At 43.4% G+C, this 23,602-nt stretch overlaps 1 protein-coding gene across 2 annotated transcripts in view; it reads right to left on the bottom strand.

The window, feature by feature from the left end:
* KIAA1671 (KIAA1671 ortholog) overlaps positions 1–22,739 on the bottom strand; it is a 66,995-nt gene extending 44,256 nt beyond the window's left edge. The window contains exons 1-4 of one of the 2 annotated variants that reach the window (XM_065033627.1): positions 22,500–22,739; positions 4,880–5,015; positions 2,693–4,352; positions 1,777–1,870 (exon numbers count right to left, since the gene is read on the bottom strand). In XM_065033627.1, the coding sequence (XP_064889699.1) occupies positions 1,777–1,870; positions 2,693–4,299 (1,701 nt within the window). In that variant the 5' untranslated portion in view covers positions 4,300–4,352; positions 4,880–5,015; positions 22,500–22,739. Of the gene's footprint in view, positions 1–1,776; positions 1,871–2,692; positions 4,353–4,879; positions 5,016–11,331; positions 11,561–22,499 lie in introns of those variants that run through there. The other variant, XM_065033628.1, reaches the window with a different exon arrangement.
* Positions 22,740–23,602: the final 863 nt, after the last annotated feature.

Raw genomic sequence — 23,602 nt, 5'->3', positions numbered from 1 at the left:
GATGTGTAACAAAGCTTATCTAAAAACTTACTTGTACCTGCTCTGTGTACCTACTCTGTACCTACTCTGTACCTACTCTGTGCAACGCAGCCCACACAAGTTAAACACACCCCTGTTCCCTGAACACAAATCCCCCCAGACAATAGTAATATAAGGAAATGTGTACTGCCAGCTCCTGAATCTGGGTTAAAACAGAATTATTTCATAGCTTGAATTTTACCCTTAATAAAAGGCAGGAAAATATGCATGAAGTGTTGATACATGCGATATGCACTATTCTGTGAGCTCCTGAGCTCAGATTTCACAAGACATTTTAATCTGCAGTGAATTTATAGCCACATTATACTCCAGAGAAGGCAACGCATGCAAAAATAGTACAAAACTTCAGAAGGTTTGTGACCCCAGCTACCACAGAAACATTTGTGAATGTTTATTTTGCAAGCCCTACAGAAATTCAAGTTCAAAAGCAGAGCTTGGAAAGAGCAGCACAGGGATGGAGGCACCTTCAGAGGAAATCAGGACTCCCGGGAGACACCCAATGTACTGCACGTTGTCAAAACTGCCTTTTCAAACATAGCTGGTCACTAACTGAACTGTTACATGGTCAGTAACTGCAAAGGACTCGAAGGTCTGAGTAAACAGCACAGCTGGAGCTGCTCAGCGAAGAGGAATGTTAAAGCAAAAAGAGAAAACATGCATTAATATTTACTGCGAATTCCTTACTATTATCTACTTGCAGGAAATACAATGAACATCCTGAAAGCTGTTATTTTTCATAACATCCCATGAAAAAGCACAACATGCAAATAAATAGCATCAAAGTATACTCCACAGACCTACAAGAGTTTCATCTTCAAGTTTTGAAATTTGAAACTTGGAATTGACTTCAGATTCTTGTTAAAAAGCCGCAGAAAGTCAGAAAATTAACACCAAAGATTTTAAAATCTGATCTCTGTTCTTCTAGGCACAGCAAAGGAATTTAAATCCTACTTTACTGTCAGATTCTGAAAACAGTACTCCCACTAATGAAAGATTTTATTTTTAAAACAAATTTATCTTCTTTGAAATGAAATTAAACTATGGAAACTTTGTATTTAGCTGTTAGTTTCCTTACCATATATTTCGATCTTAAACCTGGACAGAAAAAAAGCAGAGCCATGAGAACTCACGAGAAATACCCTTAAAACTACATTAAATCTTGAATACTAAAAAGTGTCAGCAGAGAAGTTATGTTTTGCAACACCAAGGTGTTGCTTAGAAACAGAGACAATCTAACAGCTTTTACGGCAAATCAGAGCTTTCTGGGTAATAACTTTGTGTCAAAACTTCCAAGTTTAAACATTATTTAGAAGAAACGTACAGCATGTATTCAATGAGTTGTGACTTGGATGAGGAAATGCACCAATGCAACGCTTAGAGAAAATAAAGGATAATCCGGCACAAAACCACAACAGCCACAGTTGATTCACTATGGGTTTTCAGGCATTTAAAGTCCCTTTAAAATAGTACATTAAATACTTCACACTCCATAACACTGCATGCGTTCAGCACGATGTGTATTTAACCTTTTAAAAACTCCGCAGACATGATACCCCCATACTTCACCAGTGTGTCCTAAAGATAGACTTCCACAAGTAAACCCATTAGCATTGTCATTCTTAATACTCTCAATACCCATTTTAAAGTCATTAATGGAGGCAGACAGGCCGGACACGGGACGTTCTCTGCCTTCTACCTGCACACCTCACTGCAGAGCACAGCGGCTGATTTGCTTACTTTTGGATTTTCTTGCATCTCATTGACAGGGTCGTTTCCAGTTTCAGGAGGTTTCTCAGGCTTTGCTTCACTGTTTGATGTCAGACTTGAAAACCTAAGACAAAAGATTTCTGTTACTTCTTTTAGTCCAGTTACTTAGGGGGTAACACTTCCTACCAAAGCAAACTGGTACAAATTACCCCATCAATTATATTTCTTAAAGGAGAAACATCGCTATTTCATGCTGTAACTGGTGTATTTGGTGGTTTAATTGCATCTAGACCAAAGGCTTCTTGTTTCCTGAAATACAGTTAGTGATGCAGCTCATGTCACAGAACAGTTTTTATGATTTTGAATAATTAATTACCCAACTTTGTACTGAGAGAACAAATTTGACCTTGGGCCAAATCTCTCTCTACTGTTTTGTTGTTTGGTTTTTTTGTGGTTTTGATATGTAAAAATCAGCAGATCTCCCATTGCTCCACCAACAATGCTCCCTTAGGCAGATGGGCAGTACAGACATCACCAATATTTAGACTTTGACAGCGAAATGAGATTCCTGTCTGGCCAAAAACCTGATATTCTATACCGCTGTCAAAGACATGGTAACCGCTCTTTTGCACAAATATATAAGCTTGCAGTCTACAATGCTCACCTCAAGATTTCAAAATACATGAAATTTTGAGGATATACAGTTACACTAACACGCAAAGATCACAATATTAACAACATTGTTTTTCAGCTGTTGGCAGGGTATATGTCATTACATTTTCTTTTTTGTGGAGTAGGAAAATGTGGGAGACTCAAGAACAATAGCATAAAAAATAATTACATCTAGTAGAACCAAAGCATTTAGTTATCTCACTGTACTAAAAGAACAAGTTTTACTGAATGAGACAAAGTTAAGAGCATTAAATAGAATGTGTCTGCAACCTACATCTTTGTTAAGTCTGCAGAAAGTGGTCGTGATTGAAGTGACCGGCGTAGATTTCCTGGCTTGACATCGGTATTTTCTGTTGTCAGTTCTTTGATTCTCTGCTGGATGTTCCCGCATCTGTTTTCCTTCTCAGCAGCTGATGGGAGCAGCTCTGTGTCCACTAAGGTACCAGCATTTTCCAAAGTAAACAAACTAATGTGTTTTTTAACACTGCCTCTTATGATATTGTTCCCTTTTTCCGAGGAAGCCGCAGGGCTTTCACAGCCTAGAAACATACACGTTTCCTTTTGATCTGGTCTTTTCCCCTCCTTATTAGTTCTGCTTTCACTAGTGGCTTCATGGCTTCTTTCAGACCTGTGCAAGTTAATCGTTATTTCTGATTTTGTCTCAATTTGTTCACTTTTAGATTTAAGCTTCGTCTCCCATACATATTTTCCATTATTTAGGATGCCAGTGTCCTGACTACTGCACTTCAGATTTGTTTTAAAAGAACTGCCTTTATTAAATTCAGTTTCTTCAGTTTTTGGCTCCATTTCAGACTGATCGTGACAGCCCACGTCAGTAAATGAAGCTATCGATACATTCTCTTTGCTTTCGTGAGATGAACAAGTGTTCTTGCAAGGAGAAAGATCTTTATGTTCAAACTTGGCTGTCAGGTCCATGGACAAAGGTCTTGGTTTTCTAACCCAGGATTTCTCTGTAGGAGATTTTTCCTCAGAATCTTCCGCAGGCCGATGCTTTTGATCTCGTAATGATTCCAAAAAAACAGCAGATACTGGTCTAGGTTTTGGCCTTTGCTGCACATCAGTAGAGAAATCAACTTTACTGTTGATTTTATTTGCATCACCATTGTTTTTCTCCCCTGGATGACCCTCATAAGTATCTTTTTTTTCCCCACTTTTGAGGGAGTTCCAAGAGACTGGTCTAAGGCTGGAGGACAGTGATATCTGCCTGTGAAGAGATGCTTCAGGGTTCCTGGATGTCTCTGATGGCTGAGATGGTTTCTCCAGCTTCGTGCTGCACTGAAGCTCTTTCGTTTGCACAGTACTGAACACCCTGCACTCATCAGCAGCCCTTTTTTCTTGGGCCAGGCTTACCTTCGATTGCTCTGTGCCCGCTGTCTCAAAAAGAATGACAGTATTTGCACTGGGACCAGTGTAGAAAGTCATGTTTGTGACTACTTCACCGCCAGCCTTGTTTTCATTTTCAATTGCTTTCTGATCTACTAACGGAGGAATGTTTCCACTCGATACCTTAACAGATGATGTTTCCTCGGTGGCCTTTCTAACAAGGCTGCTTGATCTGAAAGCTGGAATAGGTGGTTTTACGTTTGCAAAAGTATCTGAAGATTTCTCTTTAGAAAAAGGCTTTGGGAAAAGTCTTGGCCTTGATCCCAGCGACGGCATCGTGGCGGATCTCAGAGCGCTCCCAAACTGGTTCTTCTCTTCCAGACTTAGTGATGCTGGAGGCTCCTTTGTCTTGTTACTTGCATCTGAAAGCACACTTACATACATACGCTGCGGTTTATCCTCTTTTCTGATTTCATTTAAGTCAGGTACTGTTGTCAAAGACGCCAAAGTAGAATTTATTTCTACTCTTGTTGCCATAGTTGGAATTACACATTCAACGGAATCGAAAAAATCCAGCAAGGAAGAAGAATCTGCAGGAAAAGAAGGAAAATGCAAATATTCATGCAGAGTCAGCAAGAACATCAAATTACATCATTCTAATTGAAATTCATAAGGTAGCTAAACCCAGATTAAGGTGCCTTTCAGATATGCTGTTTACAGAATGTATCACATAATGAAAGACATACTGTTCCTTCTCCTCTAAAAAAAACTGCAAGAAACATCATTATTCATTGATTAGGCCTAAGAACCAAAGAACACATCACAAAACCTACGAGAGCATCTGCACAGCACTGAGCTCCCATTAGCCAAGGGCTGAGATACTTAAACAAATTAACTTATTTTTTGAAGCAAACATCTCCCTGTTGACATACAAACACCAGCTCCTTTTTACAACATAAACAGCTGGCCAGTTGCATTATGTACTTTTAAACTAACAAAAATATTGAGATTAGTGTGATAGAACGTGTTATTTGTTATCAATTAGCTAAGGCCTACAGCTAAACAATGGAAATAAATGCATATCCTACAAATCTCCAAAGGCTTTGCTACCACTTACCGTAATTTGCCTTTTCTGCTGCAGCCGATCCATACAACCTGATTTTCTTCTCATAGTGAAAACAAGGTCTTGGTTGAGACGATCACATTAAGACCAGAGGAAAACGATCACTTCATCAACACCGATCAGCGCCCTCCTGCAAATAACCACCAAGAATTCAGGTTCAAGTACAGCACATACCCAGATCTACCCATAAGAGACAAATATCCTGAGCAGGAAAAGGAAAAAAGCTGGCTCCCATTCTGAAGTATTTCTGTTTTCACTGTATAAAGCAAAAGAACATTTATTCTTCAGACACTTAATAAAGAATCAACAAGAAATTATCACCTAAGGCCTGAGAGGTGTAACTGAAAGGTGAGGGGTAAATAACTTGCTCTGCACAACAGACCAAATCTGACCAGAGTTAAAACCACAATTCAGTAAGAACTGTTGGCAAATTCAAGTGTTGTCAATCACTGGTTAAACACAGAGCTCTGTATTACCGTAATCTCAATTACTGTAATTTACTTTCTATTGTAAATCTCCTTTCTGTGAATTGCCACCTGAGAAGCTGACCTTCAAACGGCTGATTCTGAATCAAAATATGACTTTTACTGTGACAAAGCAGTTTTTCCAATCTCTCACCAACAAAAGCAGGAGATTAGCTTCAGCTTTAATTACATTCTTACTCCAGAGATAAGGGAGAACCAGCAGTAATTAGAATTTCAGCAACAAGAAGTAACCTGAATTTTTCCTAATAAAAAGTCTATTTAAACTTTGCAGTGTATGCAAGTGGCTACGTAAGGTTAGATGCTTATTTTACTTTCTTTTAGAAGCTGTCATATCCTTAATTTTTAGGAAATTCATATTGTGATTCACAGTCTGTTTCATGTTGTCATAATCACATCTACTTTTGTGCAGTCTCTTAAGGGGCAGCCTTTGGACTCCGCTCTCCTAATCTATTTGGGTGTGTATCTACCCTACAAATATGCCTGTTTGTATACTCTGTGGAATATGGATCCCCCACACACGTGAATATTAAATAATAACCCTCCAAACACAACAGAATATTATCTGCAGTCTGGAAAAACTCTTTCACCTTCGGCTTCCCTTCAATACAACACGCTGGCACCGTAAATTGCAGAGAACTGCAGGGGTTTATTTTTGCCCCCCGGGTGCCCGTGGCCTCTCGCAGGCAGGCTAATGAGCTCTGTTCACCTTGCCCGCTCCCTTTCGTCTTCCAATCCACTTGAAATTCTGTCCCAAGCACTTACACGCTACGCTGGTCCCTGACCACGACCTCTCCTTTCCAAAATAGTCACTAACCCAATCAGCTTATCAGAATCAATCTGTCCCTGCCACAGCCTCACAGATATTAATGAAATCTTCCTCCTTCACCCACTCATTCTAACAAACACCAGCAAAATCCGATTAAAATGCTCTCACATTCCAAGGATGCAAAGGTTCTGTGAAGAGCGGTTATCCTGTAGAACAGCAACACTTGCTGAAATGAGGGCAACGCTAACAGGAAATCCCAAAAAGCAAGAAGTTCAGCTGTAAAAACAGCATCTGTCTCGCAGAACATGTTTGCTCATATCACTCTGTGGTTCTTTGGAAAAGAAGGGGGCACAGAGCTTCTTAAATGGAATAAAACTTGATCCTCAACGGAACGCAAGGCAGTGAGTATACAACGTGGGACGTAATCCTTGCTAACAGCGTTCGGCTCGTTTCTCCAGCCAACATTCCTAAACCACAGTTTACCCATTCTGATGATATTTGTTCCTTAGTTTTATTACGCTACACTTAAGCTTTACAGGATCCCATTTTCTCTACATGATCTAGCAAAGTCAGTTTTCAGGCTTGAACTCCTCTTGCTCAGATACCCTACAGCAGCTGTTTGGGCAAAAACAGACAAGTATTCAAAAAAGGAGAACAAAATATTTGGGGAAAAAAAAATATCACTCAATTTTGAAAATGATAATGCTTCTAGAACTTCAGAAAGCTGTACAGCTGATAAAGAGGAACCATGTCATCAATGCCACATATAACATATACTAGACATTGTGTCTCGGTTTTTAAGTATTTCAAGATGGTTTAGAGAAATGTGCTTCTCTCATAAAATACTATCTAGTCAAGCTGGCAACGTACAAAATCTTAAGCAATTTTTAAACAATCAACTGTAAGCTAAATTGCATGAGAATTGTAGATGCTATTATTGTTTAGTGTTACGACTGTTTCGATAAGTCTCTCAGCATCACCCGCAATCAGTTGTTCCCTTCCCTGAGCTGCCTTTGCTCAGGGACACTTGGCCAAGGTGCCACCGCTACAGGCTCCAACCCAGCCTTCAGATCTCCATGTCTGCAGGTGGTGTTTGGCTTTTTAATTAAACAATCCATCTTTACGAAGCTTATTGACACCACCCATTGCAAGTCAAAATGGATTATTCACTTCACAGCATTATTCTCTGCTAAAATCCCGCGGGAAGGGCTTTGCCCAAAGCAGCCCCGTCCCAGGGAGCGTTCCCCTCGCCCACCGGCCGCACACACAGCCCCAGCTCATTCCCTTCAGCCTCTTAGGACAAGGGGAGCAGCAGCCCGCAGATAACTCTTCCACCATGAATCACGTCATTATTGCCAACTTCCTCGCTCATAAATACGAATGTTTTCAACGACACAAAGCAAAATAATCTATAATCTGTCCTGGACCTCGCGGCAGATAAACAAGCCCATCTGTCTTTTGGAAGGATGGGAAGCATAAAAATTCTGCAGATAAAACCTCTCTGCTATTAAAAAAACCCAAACAAAACTAAAACCGCAAAATCCAGTTTATAAAATGGAAAACAACCAGAGAACGTGGCTCCAACATTGCGCCTGTTTAGACTAAGAATACTCCAGTAGAAAGCTACCAAATAAACACAAGGCTTTCCTTCCTTAGACACAACTTGACCAGCCAATCTGCTACGAGTTTAAGAAAATTATTCCCTTCGTAAGTACAGGAAGAGATTTGTCCAACACCACACGCGAGCAGGTTCTGGAAAGCCAGTTTTGGTAACGTCCCACAGGTCTGACCGGTGCAACGAGCCACAGGAGCTACTGAAAATCAGTGCAATGACCATACACGCTGCACACATACAACACAATCATTTACTTCATTCCTCCTACAAAACCCTTCCGCAGCATGTTAAATGTTTTGGTCTTAAAAAATACATATGTTTTTCTGTTTTATTCCACCCCCCGCCTTCTCCTCACTGACCATCTATTGACATCGGCTCACGGTGATTCACGTCAGACACCCCCAGCAATGATCCTGTGCTGCTTGCCCCAGCGCCCCGAGAGCTGCTGATGCGAATTAGCAGGGCAGATCCCATTTAATCCACTCACTGTGCGTGTATGAAGAATAGAATAACTTCACCATGTGTGTGAATACCGTCAAGAACATACAACTTACTATAGCACAGTCGAAATAACACAGAGAATAAAATACAACTTTTCTGAAGCTGTTATAACTAAGTAGATCATGCAACTGATTCAGTAGGAAAAAAGGCTTTTTCTATTCTTGGATTTAAGCCTGATTCGTGTTATTAGTACCGTCATGCACTGAAATGGGATCCATCAGTTGTATTTAAGAGGACATTCAGGGTCTCTTGGAGAGAAAGATTAACAACAATACTGTTGTGCTGGCTCCAATTTTAAAAAATATCTGTGAACAAATTTATTCAAAAAGTAAGAACAGGTTAAAAAAATACATTTAAATTATCTTTTCCTAGATTCACAGTAAGTAGTAGAACAAGGTGCTTGTTCTACTTCTCAATAACCAAAACTAGCAGGTTGAGAACTAAAAACACATATCCCAGATCCCACAAGACAGATACCACCTACAAAGCCCCAGAGATCTTTAATACTAACATTCCAAAGCACCACAAAATTAACAGTATTCCTTATCCATTCCCCATGTGTGAGCCTACTTGAAGCCTCTTGGTTTTGACTGTTTGGTGGTTTTTGTTTGAGTTCTGTTGTTGTTTTGTTTCGCAAGGACAAAGTACCGTTCCTTTGGATATGATTGCCCAGTCCCATCACACGGATGAAATACTCCACTCTGACATTTTCTCCTGCTGCAGAGAAAGATTAGTGTTTCGTTAAATAAAGTGCGCATCCTATAAATAGCATTTACAAGCACTTGTAAATCTCTAATTGCTATTGCCAGTACAATTGCATAACTATCAGCACTTGTCAGAGCTTCACTGAGATCTGCACATGCACTAAAGAACAGAAATATTCTCAACAATCCTTTTGATTATGTGCTGCTATCTCAGGACTAGAGTGAACATTTTACACCTCATATTTTAATACCCGCTTTACAAGGGTAAGGCAGCTAAAAGGGCAACAAATTATAAAACACCACAAACAAGTAGCTTCAGTAATTCAAACTGGCCCCACGGAGGTAATAACATTTATAGCAAATAAAAACTATATGCTAAATACATTGGTGTGTCCACGTAATGGACAGCATAAATTTAAGATGGAGGAGAACAATCAATCGAGACAAGCATTCAGGAAAATACATAAATTAATGTTAACATAGGATTCGACAGCAAAACGCAACCGTCCGTGACCGAGACGGAGCTCGCTGTGGCAGCTCTGGGGCAGGGGGAATTGTCCAGACTTCCCTGAATTTGTGAGACAATGATTGGTCTGGAGGGAATGGCTTGTAAAAAAATTACATGTAATTGTCTGCTTCCGCAGCTGCCAGTCCTACAGAGTTTTCATAATGACGTTTGTGTGTCACATATAGAAAGTAACCAAACAGGATGAATCTACGTGATGTCCCTGGCCCCTGTCTGCCCAGCGGCATCTACACTCCGGTCACAGAGAAAGGGCTGTTTCAGAATTCCACCCTTTAAAAACGTCCAGTTTGACCCTGGCTGATCAGCCCGCAAGTTCTGTCCCTGTCCCCATCAGCGCCGAGGACACGGCACCCACCCCCTGCCCAACACACACTCTGCTCCTCCAGAGCACATACTGGTTTTAACGGGAGAACCCGCCACTCTTCCCAGCAACAAGAGATCCCTCCAAACATCAACTGTGACCATACCTTCCCCTGCACGGCTATGACATCTATTAGCCATTACCCCTTTTCAGAGTTTTCAGCTCTGAAAAAGATCTCCAAAATTTCTGCACTGTGAGTTTTGGGGGCAATTAGCACCGTTCTACAGGCAACTAGGGGTAACTACTTCTGTTAAAATCAGACTCTCGGTGTTAGTTTCTCCTCTTCCTAAGTCATTGCCAGTGTGTTCCCCCAGGACAGAGATCCCCCAAGAGCATGTCAGGCATTTCCTCTGACCTGTACAACTACCTCATTACATCTCCTTCATCCATAATTCCACTCTCCACAACCCTCTCATTGACAGTTTCGGAGTAAACGCTTTTCCCTCCCAAGTTTCGCAGAGGGTCTAATTTGTTTTGAAAGTCTCATGAGACCGAGCTAGAACAAACCCTAACCGAGGGAAAAAATGCTTTGAAATGTTGGTGAATCATCATTTTTGGTACGAGACGCTTCGCATCCTCACCCTCCTGAGTGAGTCACCTTTTATTGCCAGCGAGAATTCTGCACCAGGGGTTCCACCTGCCTCGTTAGTGGGTGCATATACTCAGAAAATCCAATTCTTTCAGCAGTCGAAACAGAGAACAGCAGCAAAAATCTTGCTATCTGCCAACAGAGGATGACATTCAGCAGGAACAATAGGAATTACTGGATAAGGCTGAAGACAGGCTAAGAGCACGTTTATGGGAAGGTCAGTATTCCCAGCAAGTCTCAGAAAGTGCTGGTTTGTTTGCTTATGTCAGCAAACAATTGATTTTGTGGTCTGCTTCAACTCTTGTTAATATTCTTTTAGAGGTTTCATCCTCATAAATGCATTTCATCCACAAACAAGGCCTCCAAATAACCTACCACCATTCTATGCAGTTTAGAGTGGGGAAAAAAAAAAAAAGACATTCCAGAAATAATTGCATTGCAGGCCAGATGAAATATTAATGATCGGGTTTGGCTACAAGCAAGAAAAATTGACTGTGGAACTGAAAACTAAAAAGAAGTCAAACAGAGGCTCTTACAGGAAGCTGCTCAGTTGTTTCATACAGAATTCTCCTCTCCTGCAGCTCCAAGGTCAGCAGGGTTACAGCCCTGACACAACCCGCGGTGGATACTTCAATTTGCAACCTGGCAAATTTCTCCTCAAACCTTTTCAGGATCACTATAAAACTTCCTCCTGGTTAATCTGTAGGAACAACATGGTCTTCTTGGTGCGGGAAGCTTAATTTGATTTTTAACTGTATTTAAAATAAATTTTGGTTAGAGTAAGTTTTCTCGCACAGATTATAAAGGAAGGGGCTTAAATCCCTGGCTACGTCTTGTTCGTACTCTTACATTGTACATCACAAATACGATGAAATCAATAAATACTAATTTATTTATACCTCCTTTGAGTGTATGGTCTCCATGACTTTGCTTCAGAAGAAGTGAAACTTGGTTCATTACTGTTTCAGAAATGCATCAAGTAGGTACAGACCCCTCTGAGCTCAAGCACTTTGGAGCATCCCCTTCCAGCTGAAGCCGCAGAGCGATGCTGAGCCGCCTGTTCTCCGAGCAGGGATGGTGGCGTTTGGCAGGGACGCGGCTGAGCGAGGAGCTGGATGAGCCAGCTGTCTGCAGCACGGACAGAAACACAGGTCTGCAAAAAACCTTTGGCATCCTTCCATCTGCTCCTCCCCTACAGAATACCGTGTTCAATACCATGTTCTGAGGGTGAAAGGAGCTTAGAGACCACCCACACCTGGAAATATTTATTGCAATTGTGTGTACTTGTTGTCTTGGCAGCAAGGGAAGACAAGGGACAACTGTCTCCCATCTTGGGGCTGACAGGACACAGATGCCACCACTGGGTTTTCTGTTTTGCTCGCTGTGCTTGCTGCCTCCAGAGCTACCAGCTGCTGCAAAGGCTCTACAACCAGCAACGGTATTACTGGGACAGTTTCCTCCCAACACACTGGTAAAAACTACACAGGCACTGACATTGAAACTATTTACTTGATGAAGCAAATGCAAAGATAAAATACAACTCAGTGAATCCCTGGGGTAAACACCTCGCTAAGCCCACCAGTATGGAAACAAGTGGAGCTGATGAGGACTGCTGGCGGTGCAACAGGAGACGGGTCTGCTCCGACCCGAGGTGCCACACGAGTCCAAGTGTCGGGTGAAACAGATCCATGGGCTTTGGTTTATTGAAAAAAGAAGAAATCCACCTCCTTGTTACAAAAATAGGCAAGTGCCTTCACAGAACTACTGCTTGCAAGCAAAGGCTACAAAGCCTTCAGAAATAAACCTGACACATCACCCTCTGCACCCAGGAAAGGATCAGAGGGAACAGAACATTTCATAGAAACTGAGCTTTGGAAGGTCACTATATTACAGAAATAGCATGATGTGAGAAGACATTTCCTGCTTGTCTTTACTCGTGGCAGGTGCTTTTGTGTCAGAAGGGACAGTAAGAAAGGACAAAGCCAATAATCCTCTGATCTTCCTCTTCAAATTCTAACAGGATCTCCAGCACTGGAAAATGCATTTGTGACCTGGTTGGGTAGACCACCTTCAGAACAATATAACCAGCTCACACTCTTCTGTGATTGACGTGGAGTCTCCAGTACTAATTTATAAATACTGTGTCTTTTATACATTCATCCGATCGCTGAAAGAGGCATGATGGTACTACCACATGGAGAAAAGAACAAAGTAGTTTCATCAGGACTTTAAGAAAATCTGAGTCTACTGGTCTTGGAGCACAACCTTCACCATCCCAGGAGAGCACTTCAACGGTTCAACCATCTGAAGAAACCCTGAACCACAGAAGGGAGGGCAAAGGGAACAGAGCAATGGGACAGAGGACCAAAAAGAATCATGGCAGATTAAAAATTATCTGTATCTGCTTGCATCTTCTCCAAGACAGAACACCTGGGCAAAGCTTAACTGCACCGTTTCCAGAAGGAAGACAGCTTTCCTCCTCTTTTAATCCTCGGGATTTGTTCTCACCGTGAAGATTCAAATCCAGCTGTCTCAGGCCACTATACAGCTACTGCCAACATTTATTAAAGTGCAAAAACTAAACTGATCCTGGGGAAAACATCTCTGGTGTTAGTTTTACACTCATCCTGAAGGATACACTCTGAGCTGCACAATCCCTAGCTAAACGACTCATTCACAAAAAGCACATGCCACCTACTTAAAGATGCTGTAATAGATTATGCTGCTTCTAAGCTTTCACCTAGCTAAAAAGAAATTTGTCATTGCCTGTTCTTGTTACAGATGTTTATGTTCTGCTTCATCTCACAGCTATACCGTTTGATGTCTTCACTAGCTTATTTTCCACTTCTTAAAAATAATACACTAAAAAGCTCTGTGTTCAACACCTTTGGATGTTACTGCTAACAACACATTTTGTTTCAATGCAGATAGCAATATTGTCTAGCAGCAATTTCTCCATTCAGTCCACCACTCAAATATTTGCATTAGTCACACCAGAAGCACGTAGCCTCGCTTGGTCAACACACAACAAGCGCAAAACACCTGTCCCAGCCCCGCTCTGGACATGAACCACAGCAGAATGGGGGGAACACGCTGACCTGGCCACACTCTGCACAGGGGGCAGAGCGGATGATTCCCAGGAACGGATCATTCTCTTCCATGAACAAATGAAGAATTTCTAAGCCTGCTCCTCTATGTTTTAGCAACCTTTGTCTTGAAGGCCAAGCTTGCCACAAAAGTGCACCACATCGGTACCTGTCTGAAGTGGACAATAATGATACCTCGCTGTTACCGTTGGAAAAGACAAGTCTTCACCTCCAAGAGCCAAAGTGATAAAAAAACAGGGTGAATGAAGAGCAGTTACACAGGATGAGAGAGGAGACCTACCTGACCAAAACTGCCCCAGGTTCAGGCAGTGCATGGTTACCTGTTTTGCAGGAAAATGATAGACCTGACAGATTTTGATGCCTAATAAAAGCCAGTCCAACTTATTATAAACACCGCCTTGCTCACTGGTTTAAAGCCCATATTAGTTAAATAGTTATGAACAATCTTCTGTTAATTATGTAGTTTAAAATATATACTCGTGCCTCAACAAGTTTGTCACTCCAGCCTCTCCAATGTAATGAAGAGCAGAGCCATTGAATCATAGAATGTGGCCAACAGCACATTCTCTAGTTACTCTTTGAAGACAAGCTGAGGTACTGACCCTCTCCCCATTTTGTGAGCAGTCACCACCACAGGCTCCAACCCGTCAGAGCTCCACAACCAGAGCCCACCAAGCACTGGCCGTGGCCACCACACTCAAGGCAATGCCAGGGACTCAGCCTGACCCCCCTGGCAGGAGCAGATGAGCCGAGTGTCCAAACAGCATCCTTTGCCTTCCCGTAGCTGCTGGTACCAGTCTGAAAGCTCTCAGGGTGCTAAACTGCCATCTGCTCCATCACCTCCTTCACACTCCCGAGGATGTTCTCACCACGCTGGGTTCAGGTGTCTCTCCCACATCCACAGGCTTTTTCCACACTCCAATCAGTAAGCAAGTCCTGGTGGAACCAGGATAATTAACAGGATGCCAAGATGCAGATCTCCGGAATCGAGTTGCCTCACAATATTTGAAAGAGCCAACATAAGCAGAAAATTGAGCAGGCCAGGGTTTGCGAAGGCTTTAAAGCATTAAGAAGAACCCAACCTAGAGCAGCGCTGAGCGGGAGGTGGGCAGGGAAGCAGGAGACTCCAACGGTCTCAAGACATAATGATGCTCCTAATTCATCAGGAGAAACACCACCAAATTCAGCCTACCAGTATCAAAGATCTTTTACCTCAAAGTAACCATTTCCAGCATCTACAAAGGCAGCATTTTGGAACTGTACTAATCTGGAATTAAAGCAGTTACATTTCAACCATACATCCACAGTACAAAAAACTGGATTCAAAGTTAACTGCTTTTTATATTGTGTGCAACAGGACAATATCAACAAACATGACACACTGTGTGACCATTACTTTACATATATATCACATACACGTTAACGCATCAGAAATAATCTCTAAAGATACTACACGTGCTGGTTAGGAAGCAATACTAACACAAATTCCTAGTGTTTGAAACCAAATATGAGAGAAAAGGCTTAGTGTTCTTGAGAGGTGTCAGTAACGGGGCCTAAGTTCCACATCTGCTTCAATACACTCATTTCATTTTTGCACACACATGAACAATTCATTCAATCATTACAGCTGCTAGTCTACCCGAGCCTTTTATCTCTATATAAAGTCCCTTCAGGAGTGGAAAATACATATTTCATCTTAAACAAGGCTTTGACCTCTCCATCATGGTGTCATCTCCTTAGATCTCATCTTCATGCATAAGCACCAACATGACAGTGGCATTATTTAAGCAAGTACTTCACATAAAGAACTCAATTCAAAGGCAGAATTGCAGACACGTCTCCTGCCTGTGATGACAACAGAGCACACAAGAAAGCTGCTCCCCGTCCAGAACTAACCCTCTGCACTCCGAGCACACAGCAAAGGCTCCAATGGAATCTGCAAACACTGCACAAGCAAAAGGAAGCACAATTCCAATATGTTTAACTACCGAATTAGCATAATGCTCACCAGGCAGAAACCAGCTTCCCTGACCTTCTTGAAATGCTGAGCTGTAACTATTGATGAGTCTTGCCGATTTGGACTCTGATTCAGCTGCATTAAGGAAGAAGTCAAGAAAACATCCGTTGCCCTGGCAAGTTCAGTGGGAATAGGTCAGACATGCAGAAACCTCCCCTGCAGCCTCACACAACCACGAAGCAACAGAGGGCATCTACCAGGAAAAATTTATTTAGGAGAGCAAGGAAAGATCTGAACTTGTACTAGAAACTCTCCTGTAATCCAATCAGTTAATTTAATCTCTCCTTTGCAAGCAGTAACCACAGAGAGCTGCAGTGATTTCTTTATATTCATCTTGCAAAGAACGTAAACTAAACATTTTGGCCACTAGTAGGAATTACAAGATATATAAATTCAAATGTTTTAGAAATACTTACTATTATTTGCATAAAACAAGATATCTGTTTTCTTTGACATAACTGTTGTTGTTGGCTCAAACATGCAAAAGAAAAGCCCTGTATTGTTTGTGCATGCATACTGCAAGAACTGGATGATATTTAGATAAGTCTGCAACCATCATGTTGCTTAAAACATTCTAAGGGCAGATTATACTAATAACTGACATTTAATAGTGCCAATACAGTAAGAGCACTGTTTAGCTACAAATAATAACAATGACATTTCATGTAAGTTCTCTAAGTAAAGGAATGAGCCAGCTGAGCTGCACAGCTTTAACATAAATGCCCATTTTAGAAAGGCATCTGTGCTCATTTTGTTCAATGAAGACTTCTGAGTGTTCTCACGAAAAAAAAATATCAAACAATTATGGCAGCCAAAAATTCCTGCCCTGTTTAAAATGTATCATGGCTTTGCTGGGCCAAAATGCTTTCATTACCGATGAGACAGCTTTGTTCATCGAAAGCCTTGTATGGTCGAACATACTTGCAGCAGATAAACATCCCTCTTAAATTTTGGCACAACTCACTCCCTACCAAGAGTTACTGACACTGTGGCTGAACTGAAAAAGCAGCGAGACTTTAATCCAAGCTGAAGTCTGAGCTCATTAAAAGAACAGAATAAAGACAAACTTAAATTCTATTTGTATTTATGTCTTCTCATCAACACTGTAAAATAAACATCATCCTTGTTTCACAACAGTGGGAATAACAAGTTTTAGAACTTGGCATTTATTAATATCACTTGTTGGGAGGCACAGAAAGCATGTATTTAGCCAAGAGGAGAAAAAATAGTCACTATGAAAATATAAACAAGAGGGGCAGATGTGTATGGCAACAACATTGTTCGCAGCAGCAAAAGCGCATACAAATACTCGTATTTTCATGCATTTCACTAAAATACTGGCAGCTTTCTACTGCTGGAAACCATGAAGGGTAAAACAGTTTTTAACAAAATAAAGCATTAGCACCTTCTTCACCTCCTCCCCAACGTGCCCAAGCTACGTATTTTAAACAACAAAACACGACTGATTTCACTCTCTGGTGTTGTGCCGCCCATTGACGCGCAGCCCGGCGCCGGCGCTGCAGCAGCTGCCGCCGGTTCCCAGGCCCGGCTCCGCTGCCCAGCGCTAACTGGGTCAGCCCGGCAGCTCCCGCGCTCACCTCCCCAGCCCCCAGCCAAACTAAATGGGTATTTCTGACCCGGGAAGACAAAAGAAATTAAAAACAACACACCACACTCGGATCTTCTACCACCCCACATTAGCTTATGCTAATTTGGTAAAATAAGACAAGGAAAAATCCCAAAGATGGAGCCGTTTGTATTCCGCGTCCATACGCTCTTCAGAGAAATTACTGAGTGCACACGCACGCTTTTCTCTCTAAGTGAAAACTCTGTGATAACCAAACCTTCAGCAGTGGAATTGTTATCTTTTTCTACTTGTTCCAGCAGGCTAATGACCATCCTGAGTCATAATTACTAAACTAGTACAAAGCTTTCAGTTCAGGTCCCACACTTATCTTCTCTCAGGCACAAAACAGCTTTATTAGAGCCCAAAACTGGAAGTTTTAGCACTTAGTTCTGATAAGAACTTCTAATGAAGGGCCCTGTAAGTGGCTTTAAAGAAGACCCCTTAAAGAGTTCCCCTCCCAGCAATGTTTAAATGCACGTTCATAGGATATGAGTAAAAACAAAACTAAGCAATGTTTTGGGTAATAATCCTCTGTAGTCCTAGATTGCTCAAATTGCATCACTGCAATCATCCAAGCCTATGAAAAAATCCATTTCCTCTCCTCAAGCGTGTTTTGTAGAGATGAAGAGTACAAAGAGAAAATTCAACTCCCATTATTTCAGTGTAATTGTATTCAGAACTGTGAAAATACATATTAATAATCTCCTATTTATACAGATGCATTGAAAAATGCACCAAACGGCTTTGCAGACTGTTTGGGGTTATCTTCAATGTTTCTTTCCTTCAAAGTTTCAGCGTTATATACTTCCAGAACAAACCGAATTTTATGTATGCCTTTCAAACTTACTGAAAAGTCAACCAAGGGTAAAACCAGAGACAAGCTCTTTCACCTCCTTGAATCCAACAGGTAGAACAACCCAGAACCAGCTCCTTCGAGCCTCGTCTCCCTGCAAGCACAGAGATGGGCGCCCAACAGCGAACCCCTGCACATCTTGAGGACAAGTCCACGTGCTCAGCCGCACTGGGCAGGTGCCTCTGGAGTTTATCAAGCAGGGGTCTGCCAGTTCAACTCTTCAATGCACCATCCTGTGGTCATCCTGAAGGCTGTGTTTAGGATTCAAGACTAGTTTGTGGCAGAGGGAATCCCAGAGCTCTCCTGGCACTATCATTCCAGCCTCTTTGGCTGCAAACTCGGGACAACCATGTGGTGGTTTACACTGCACAGGCTACTCCCGCAGCCAGGGAGTCTCTGTGTTAAATAGATTCCTGAGGCAAAAGCAAAAAGTTTGTGTTTTTTTCCATAGGATGTCTTCAGGCAATTTCTATGTATCAAACAAAAAACACACCTAAAACATTGCAACATTCTGAGGTTCTAGTCACCCTTGCGCATCAAACACAAAGAAGTGATACAGACTGTGCTCACAGCATCCCTGCGAGATTCATGCCTGGGCTTGCAGGAGTAAGGAGTTCACTTCAGTCCCGCTTTTACAAACAGCCCACTGAATACAGCGGGATCTTCTATTCCATGAACGTCTTTTTAAAGTACTGAATAGATAGAACACTTTCCTACCAAAAGCTGCCTGCTACTTCAGAATCAAACAAGGAGTCCCAAAAGGCTGTGCCTGCGTTAAGAAATAAATTAATCACATAAACTAGCAGAAAAGACAAGACCGCCCTACAACCAACAGCCTCATGTAAGTTTACCACACTATGAAAGTGAAAGATTTCCAACAAGCATTATTTATATCCTCATGCAGGAAAAAAGAAATCACTTCAGAGTAAGAAAAGAACGGTGACATTATATGTAACTGGAAGCAGAATGTTTGAAACTTGCATTCAGGCATGTATACATAAACACACCCCTTTTACTAGTCACATTTTAAATGACTACACAGCACACAACTCAGCATGACAAACTAATTTGCCAAAGGAAACTCGCCCTGGTTGTGAGCAGCGCCAAGTTATCAATTTCTGTGGAAATTTGAGAAGACATACCAAGTCTTAGAGAAAAATCTTGATACATGAGAGTCCTCAATAAGAAACCAGTACAATTTTTAAATGCATGAGCAGCCAAAGGGATGAAAGAGGTAGTTTTCTGCAGCCACAACCACACCATGTCCCTAACTGCCATGCTCGGAATAATCCTCTCAAATATGAGCCCGATCTGCAGAGTGTTCCCCACAAGTACCACTACACTGACATTTTCAAGACTGTGGGAGGTTTTCTTACCACTACTTAAAAACTCATGGACAGGAAAAATCCACCAGGACTTCTATCAACTTGATTCTGATGATACCTGGAAAAGCCACCAGATGAGAGAAAGCTCCATGACCCAAGATCAAACCAAGACTAATCCTGAGGAAGGGACTAGGCAGCCAAGGCAGCAACACATTCTTCACCATGAAGAGCGAGTTCATTTTTTTACTTTACAGTACCCAAGCATGTGTGAAAGGGAAGGGAGGTGACAGGACTGGTTTCAAAATTATCTGGTAGCCAGAGAAACAGGAGCACTGAACAGAGCAGAGTCCAGGACAACACCCAAGAGAACCCCAGAGCCCTGCAAGGGCTCCCAAGGTGGAACACCCAAGCTCTGCTGCTTGCATGTGGGGTTTACATTTTACCTTCGGTCCATGGAGCAGTATGGGCTGGGAAACTTTCCAAGCATAGATGTTGGAGTCTGAAATTCTTTCAATAAAATCTACTTCCAAATTGTAACTGACTGGGAGAAATCAGGCACCCTGGAAGCATTTTATTATTGTCAGGGGAGTCTGTAGACACATAAGGGGCTCAATTAGTATCCAGGATGACGGTGCTACATGTTTGGAAACAGTATTTAAAAAAATAATTATAAATCATCACCACACATAGCTTCCAGAATGGCATTGGTCAGAGGCAACAATTGGTTTAATCATCAAACATTACAGTTTTCCTCATCCATCGGTATCCAGCCAGTTGAGAGCCAGGTCAGGAGCGACACAGAAAGGGCTTTTCTGCCCTTTCTCCTCAAGCCGTATGACAGGCAGGCTCTGAACTGCAGCGTGAGCACAAACCCGGGACATTCGTATCATTTACTGCCGTGCATAAAATGAGATAGTAAAAATGATAAATGCAAGTATTTGACTCAGAAAACAGTCCCGGATTTTGACTTATCCCAGGGACTTTCCATACTATGACAGTCTAGAGTCACTTTGCTCTGTCACATACACTGGAAAAGAAACTGTTTAGAATTAGTTCAGAGCGCTGTCTGAAAGAGAACAGACTAAAGTTTACAAGTATATGTTCAAACTATACGCCTATCAAAACTGAATTACAGGCTATGTCTTCTGTTTAAATAGGATTCCTACCTCTTTATTTATTCTGAAGTAGAAAGACTTTATAGATCTACTTGCTAATAAATATCCTTGACTACTTTTGCATAAATACCCATAGCATACAGTGAAGAAAATACTATCCCAAGAAAATAAAAATATGTTTATAAACTCTCGAAAGATTAGGGGAGGGGGGAAGGGAAATCTTTACCTGAATTAAGCTACCAGGCAACTGTATTAGCATTTCTGCCATATATAGTCTGTTTCCCTACCACACCCTAAAAATGCCACAAAAAACCCCCAAAGAAAAACAGTATTTTCATATTATCATTACAAAGATGCAAAACCTCCTAATTTATGGAAGAGAGACAAGGAAAAGAAAATACCAACAACCTTCAGTTCTGGCAAAAAGTACCTCCGAAGCAGCTAAACAACTTCATGGTTACCCTGGAAACATAGTTTACCTCTCCAGCCTACCACGAAAATTGCCTGCAATTACCACAATGGAATAAAGCATCAGTTTTGTCAAAATATCAGCTGCTATATTCTGCAATTGCTTTAACGCAATACCAGTATTTTATTGTGAGCAATACTTTATCGTGAGTAGAATTATATTACTAAACTCTGAAGAATCAAAGCTGTAGGCATAATAGAAGGTTACGATATCTCCTAATGGTATAGGAGAGCTCTTCCATCTGCCAAGTGCGATTTCCCTTAATCCCATTCCTCGCACACAAATCAAAATCACAGGGATTACGCCACAGAAATAGAAGTCAAGTCAATACCTGAATCCACAAGATTAATCTCCTACCTTCAGATGGGAGAAATGCAAGAACAGTAACAATGCTGCAAACAGACTCAGGAAGGCAAAGCTTTTTACTCTACATAATACCACACAGGAAATAAAGTGATTTCCCAGATTAGCTTCACCCTTTCAGAATCCCAATTTTGATCCCTCACAAATCCACGCACGGAACTCCATGGAAATTCAGGGAATTGGGAACTGACCTTTGTGTGATCTTTCGGATCAACTAAGCAGAACTCCACATCCCTCTGTCCACACATAAATCACTTACACTTGGAATTTAGGAAGAGAAGTGGACAAACGAGTTGCATAACAAAAGAGAGCAATGCAAATCTGCCCACCCAAATGTCTGACGTGCTTCTACAATAAAAAACACGCACGGGCTGATATACCAACAAGATACGTGCATCCGCAATTGAAAAGAACCAGCACGATGACCTTAAACTGGCACTTAAAACTAACTCTAGAGAGCAAATACATTTCCTAAAGTCCAAGGCGTTAAGAGAGTCACATACCGCACTTGTCCCCCTTACAAACTGCTGTTCTGGGCACGGCTGGAGCTGCGGGGGGAGACGGGGGGATCTTTATTTGTACGGTTAAGAACGCCAAGCACATTATCATCCCTAATCCGGGGCGGGGGTGCGGGGGGAACAGATAATTGCAACGCTTACAAAAGTCATCTTGGATTACAAAATAAGGCTCTAATCTGCAGTGCTCGCCAGCACACCAATACACCCCACGAACCATCAAAATCACCGCCAAACTACCTATAACCGCAAAAAAAAATAAATAGACATTCGGTTAAAAGCACGAAGGGCTTTTTATTTTCCCCTTTTTCACTCGGAGCGCACACACACGCACACGAACACCCAACTTTCTCCCCTCGCCCTTGGTTCTGACGCAGTGAAAAAGCAGCAGCGAGGCCACCTCAAGAGCACCGGGGAGAGTTTGTCCCCAAAATTCGCGTGTCCGCCCCGAGGCCCCCCCCTCCTCCGCTTCCCCCGGGCCGGCTACGAAGGCTTTGCCCTCGTAGCCGGCCCGGGGGAAGCGGAGGAGGGGGGGCCCCGGGGCGGTGGTTCTCACCCCAAGGTGCTGGTGAATGAACCGGACCCGCCCGGTGCCTGCCCGGGCCAAGCCGCCTTTGTCCCGCCGCCCCCGGCGCGGTTCCGCGCCCCTCACCGGGGACCCAGGGCCGGCACTTACCCTGCCGGGGCACAGGCTCGTTCCTCAAAGGACCCGCCGCCGCCGCCGCCGGGACGGTGCTGGCTCCGCCACAACGGGGAAGTTACTAAGTAAGTTTGATTACGGCGGAGCCCCAGCGGCCTGGCCCGGCTGAGGTGATCAGCAACCGGGCACGGCCGGACACCCCCACCCGGGGGCGGGGCGGAGCGGGGGGCCGCCCCTCCGCGCTGCCCGGGGCGAGGGGCTGCCGGGGGCAGCGGGAGGGCTGAGGAGGGCAGGGGGAGGGCGGGCCCAGCGCTGAGGTGCTCCGCCCCGGGTCCCGCCGCGCCCCGGCACCGCCGGCGCCTCTCGGCCCAGCCGCGGGGCGGGCCCGGCCCTTCGCCCCGGCGCCAGGAGCGCAGCGCAGCCCGGCCCGGCCCCGCGGGAAGCGCCTCTGTTGCCATGGCGACCGCGCGGCTCCGCCGGAGTGGGCGGGGCCTCGCAGGCGCAGCCCGGCGGGCCTTGGGCGGTTGGCTCCTCCCCTTCCACCTGCTTCTCGCTGGCACCGGGGCGCGGCGCGGGGGTCGTGGGTTCGCGGCCCGGCCCTGGCCGGCGGCCAGCGGTGCCGATTCCATCGCCCCGCCTCCGTGCTGGGTGAGGGGCACCCTGGGCAGGACGAGCATTCACAGGACCACAGAATTACGGAATGTCAGGGATTGGAAGGGACCTCGAAAGCTTATCCAGTCCAGTCCCCCCACTAGAGCAGGAACACCTAGATGAGATTGCACAGGAAGGCGCCCAGGCAGGTTTTGAATGACTCCAGAGAAGGAGACTCCACAACCTCCCTGCAGCCTGTTCCAGGCTCCGTCACCCTCACCGTGAAGAAGTTTCTTCTCAAATTTAAATGGAACCTCTTGTGTTCCAGTTTACACCCATTGCCCCTTGTCCTATCATTGGTTGTCACCGAGAAGAGCCTGGCTCCATCCTCATGACACTCACCCTTTACATATTTATAAACATTGATGAGGTCACCCCTTTCTGCCACCATGGTTCAGGCCACCACTTTGGGTTGTAGAGAGGGACCTTGCAAGAGCCTCCCTGCTCACATGGCTGCCTGGAAGACGCAGGAGCCCTGCCCGGGTGCA

This window comes from Columba livia, chromosome 17 (assembly GCF_036013475.1).
Source record: "Columba livia isolate bColLiv1 breed racing homer chromosome 17, bColLiv1.pat.W.v2, whole genome shotgun sequence".
In the NCBI taxonomy this organism is placed as follows: Eukaryota; Metazoa; Chordata; class Aves; order Columbiformes; family Columbidae; genus Columba; species Columba livia.
Note: the sequence above shows the minus strand (reverse complement) of the source record. Positions and strands in the feature narration are given on the sequence as shown.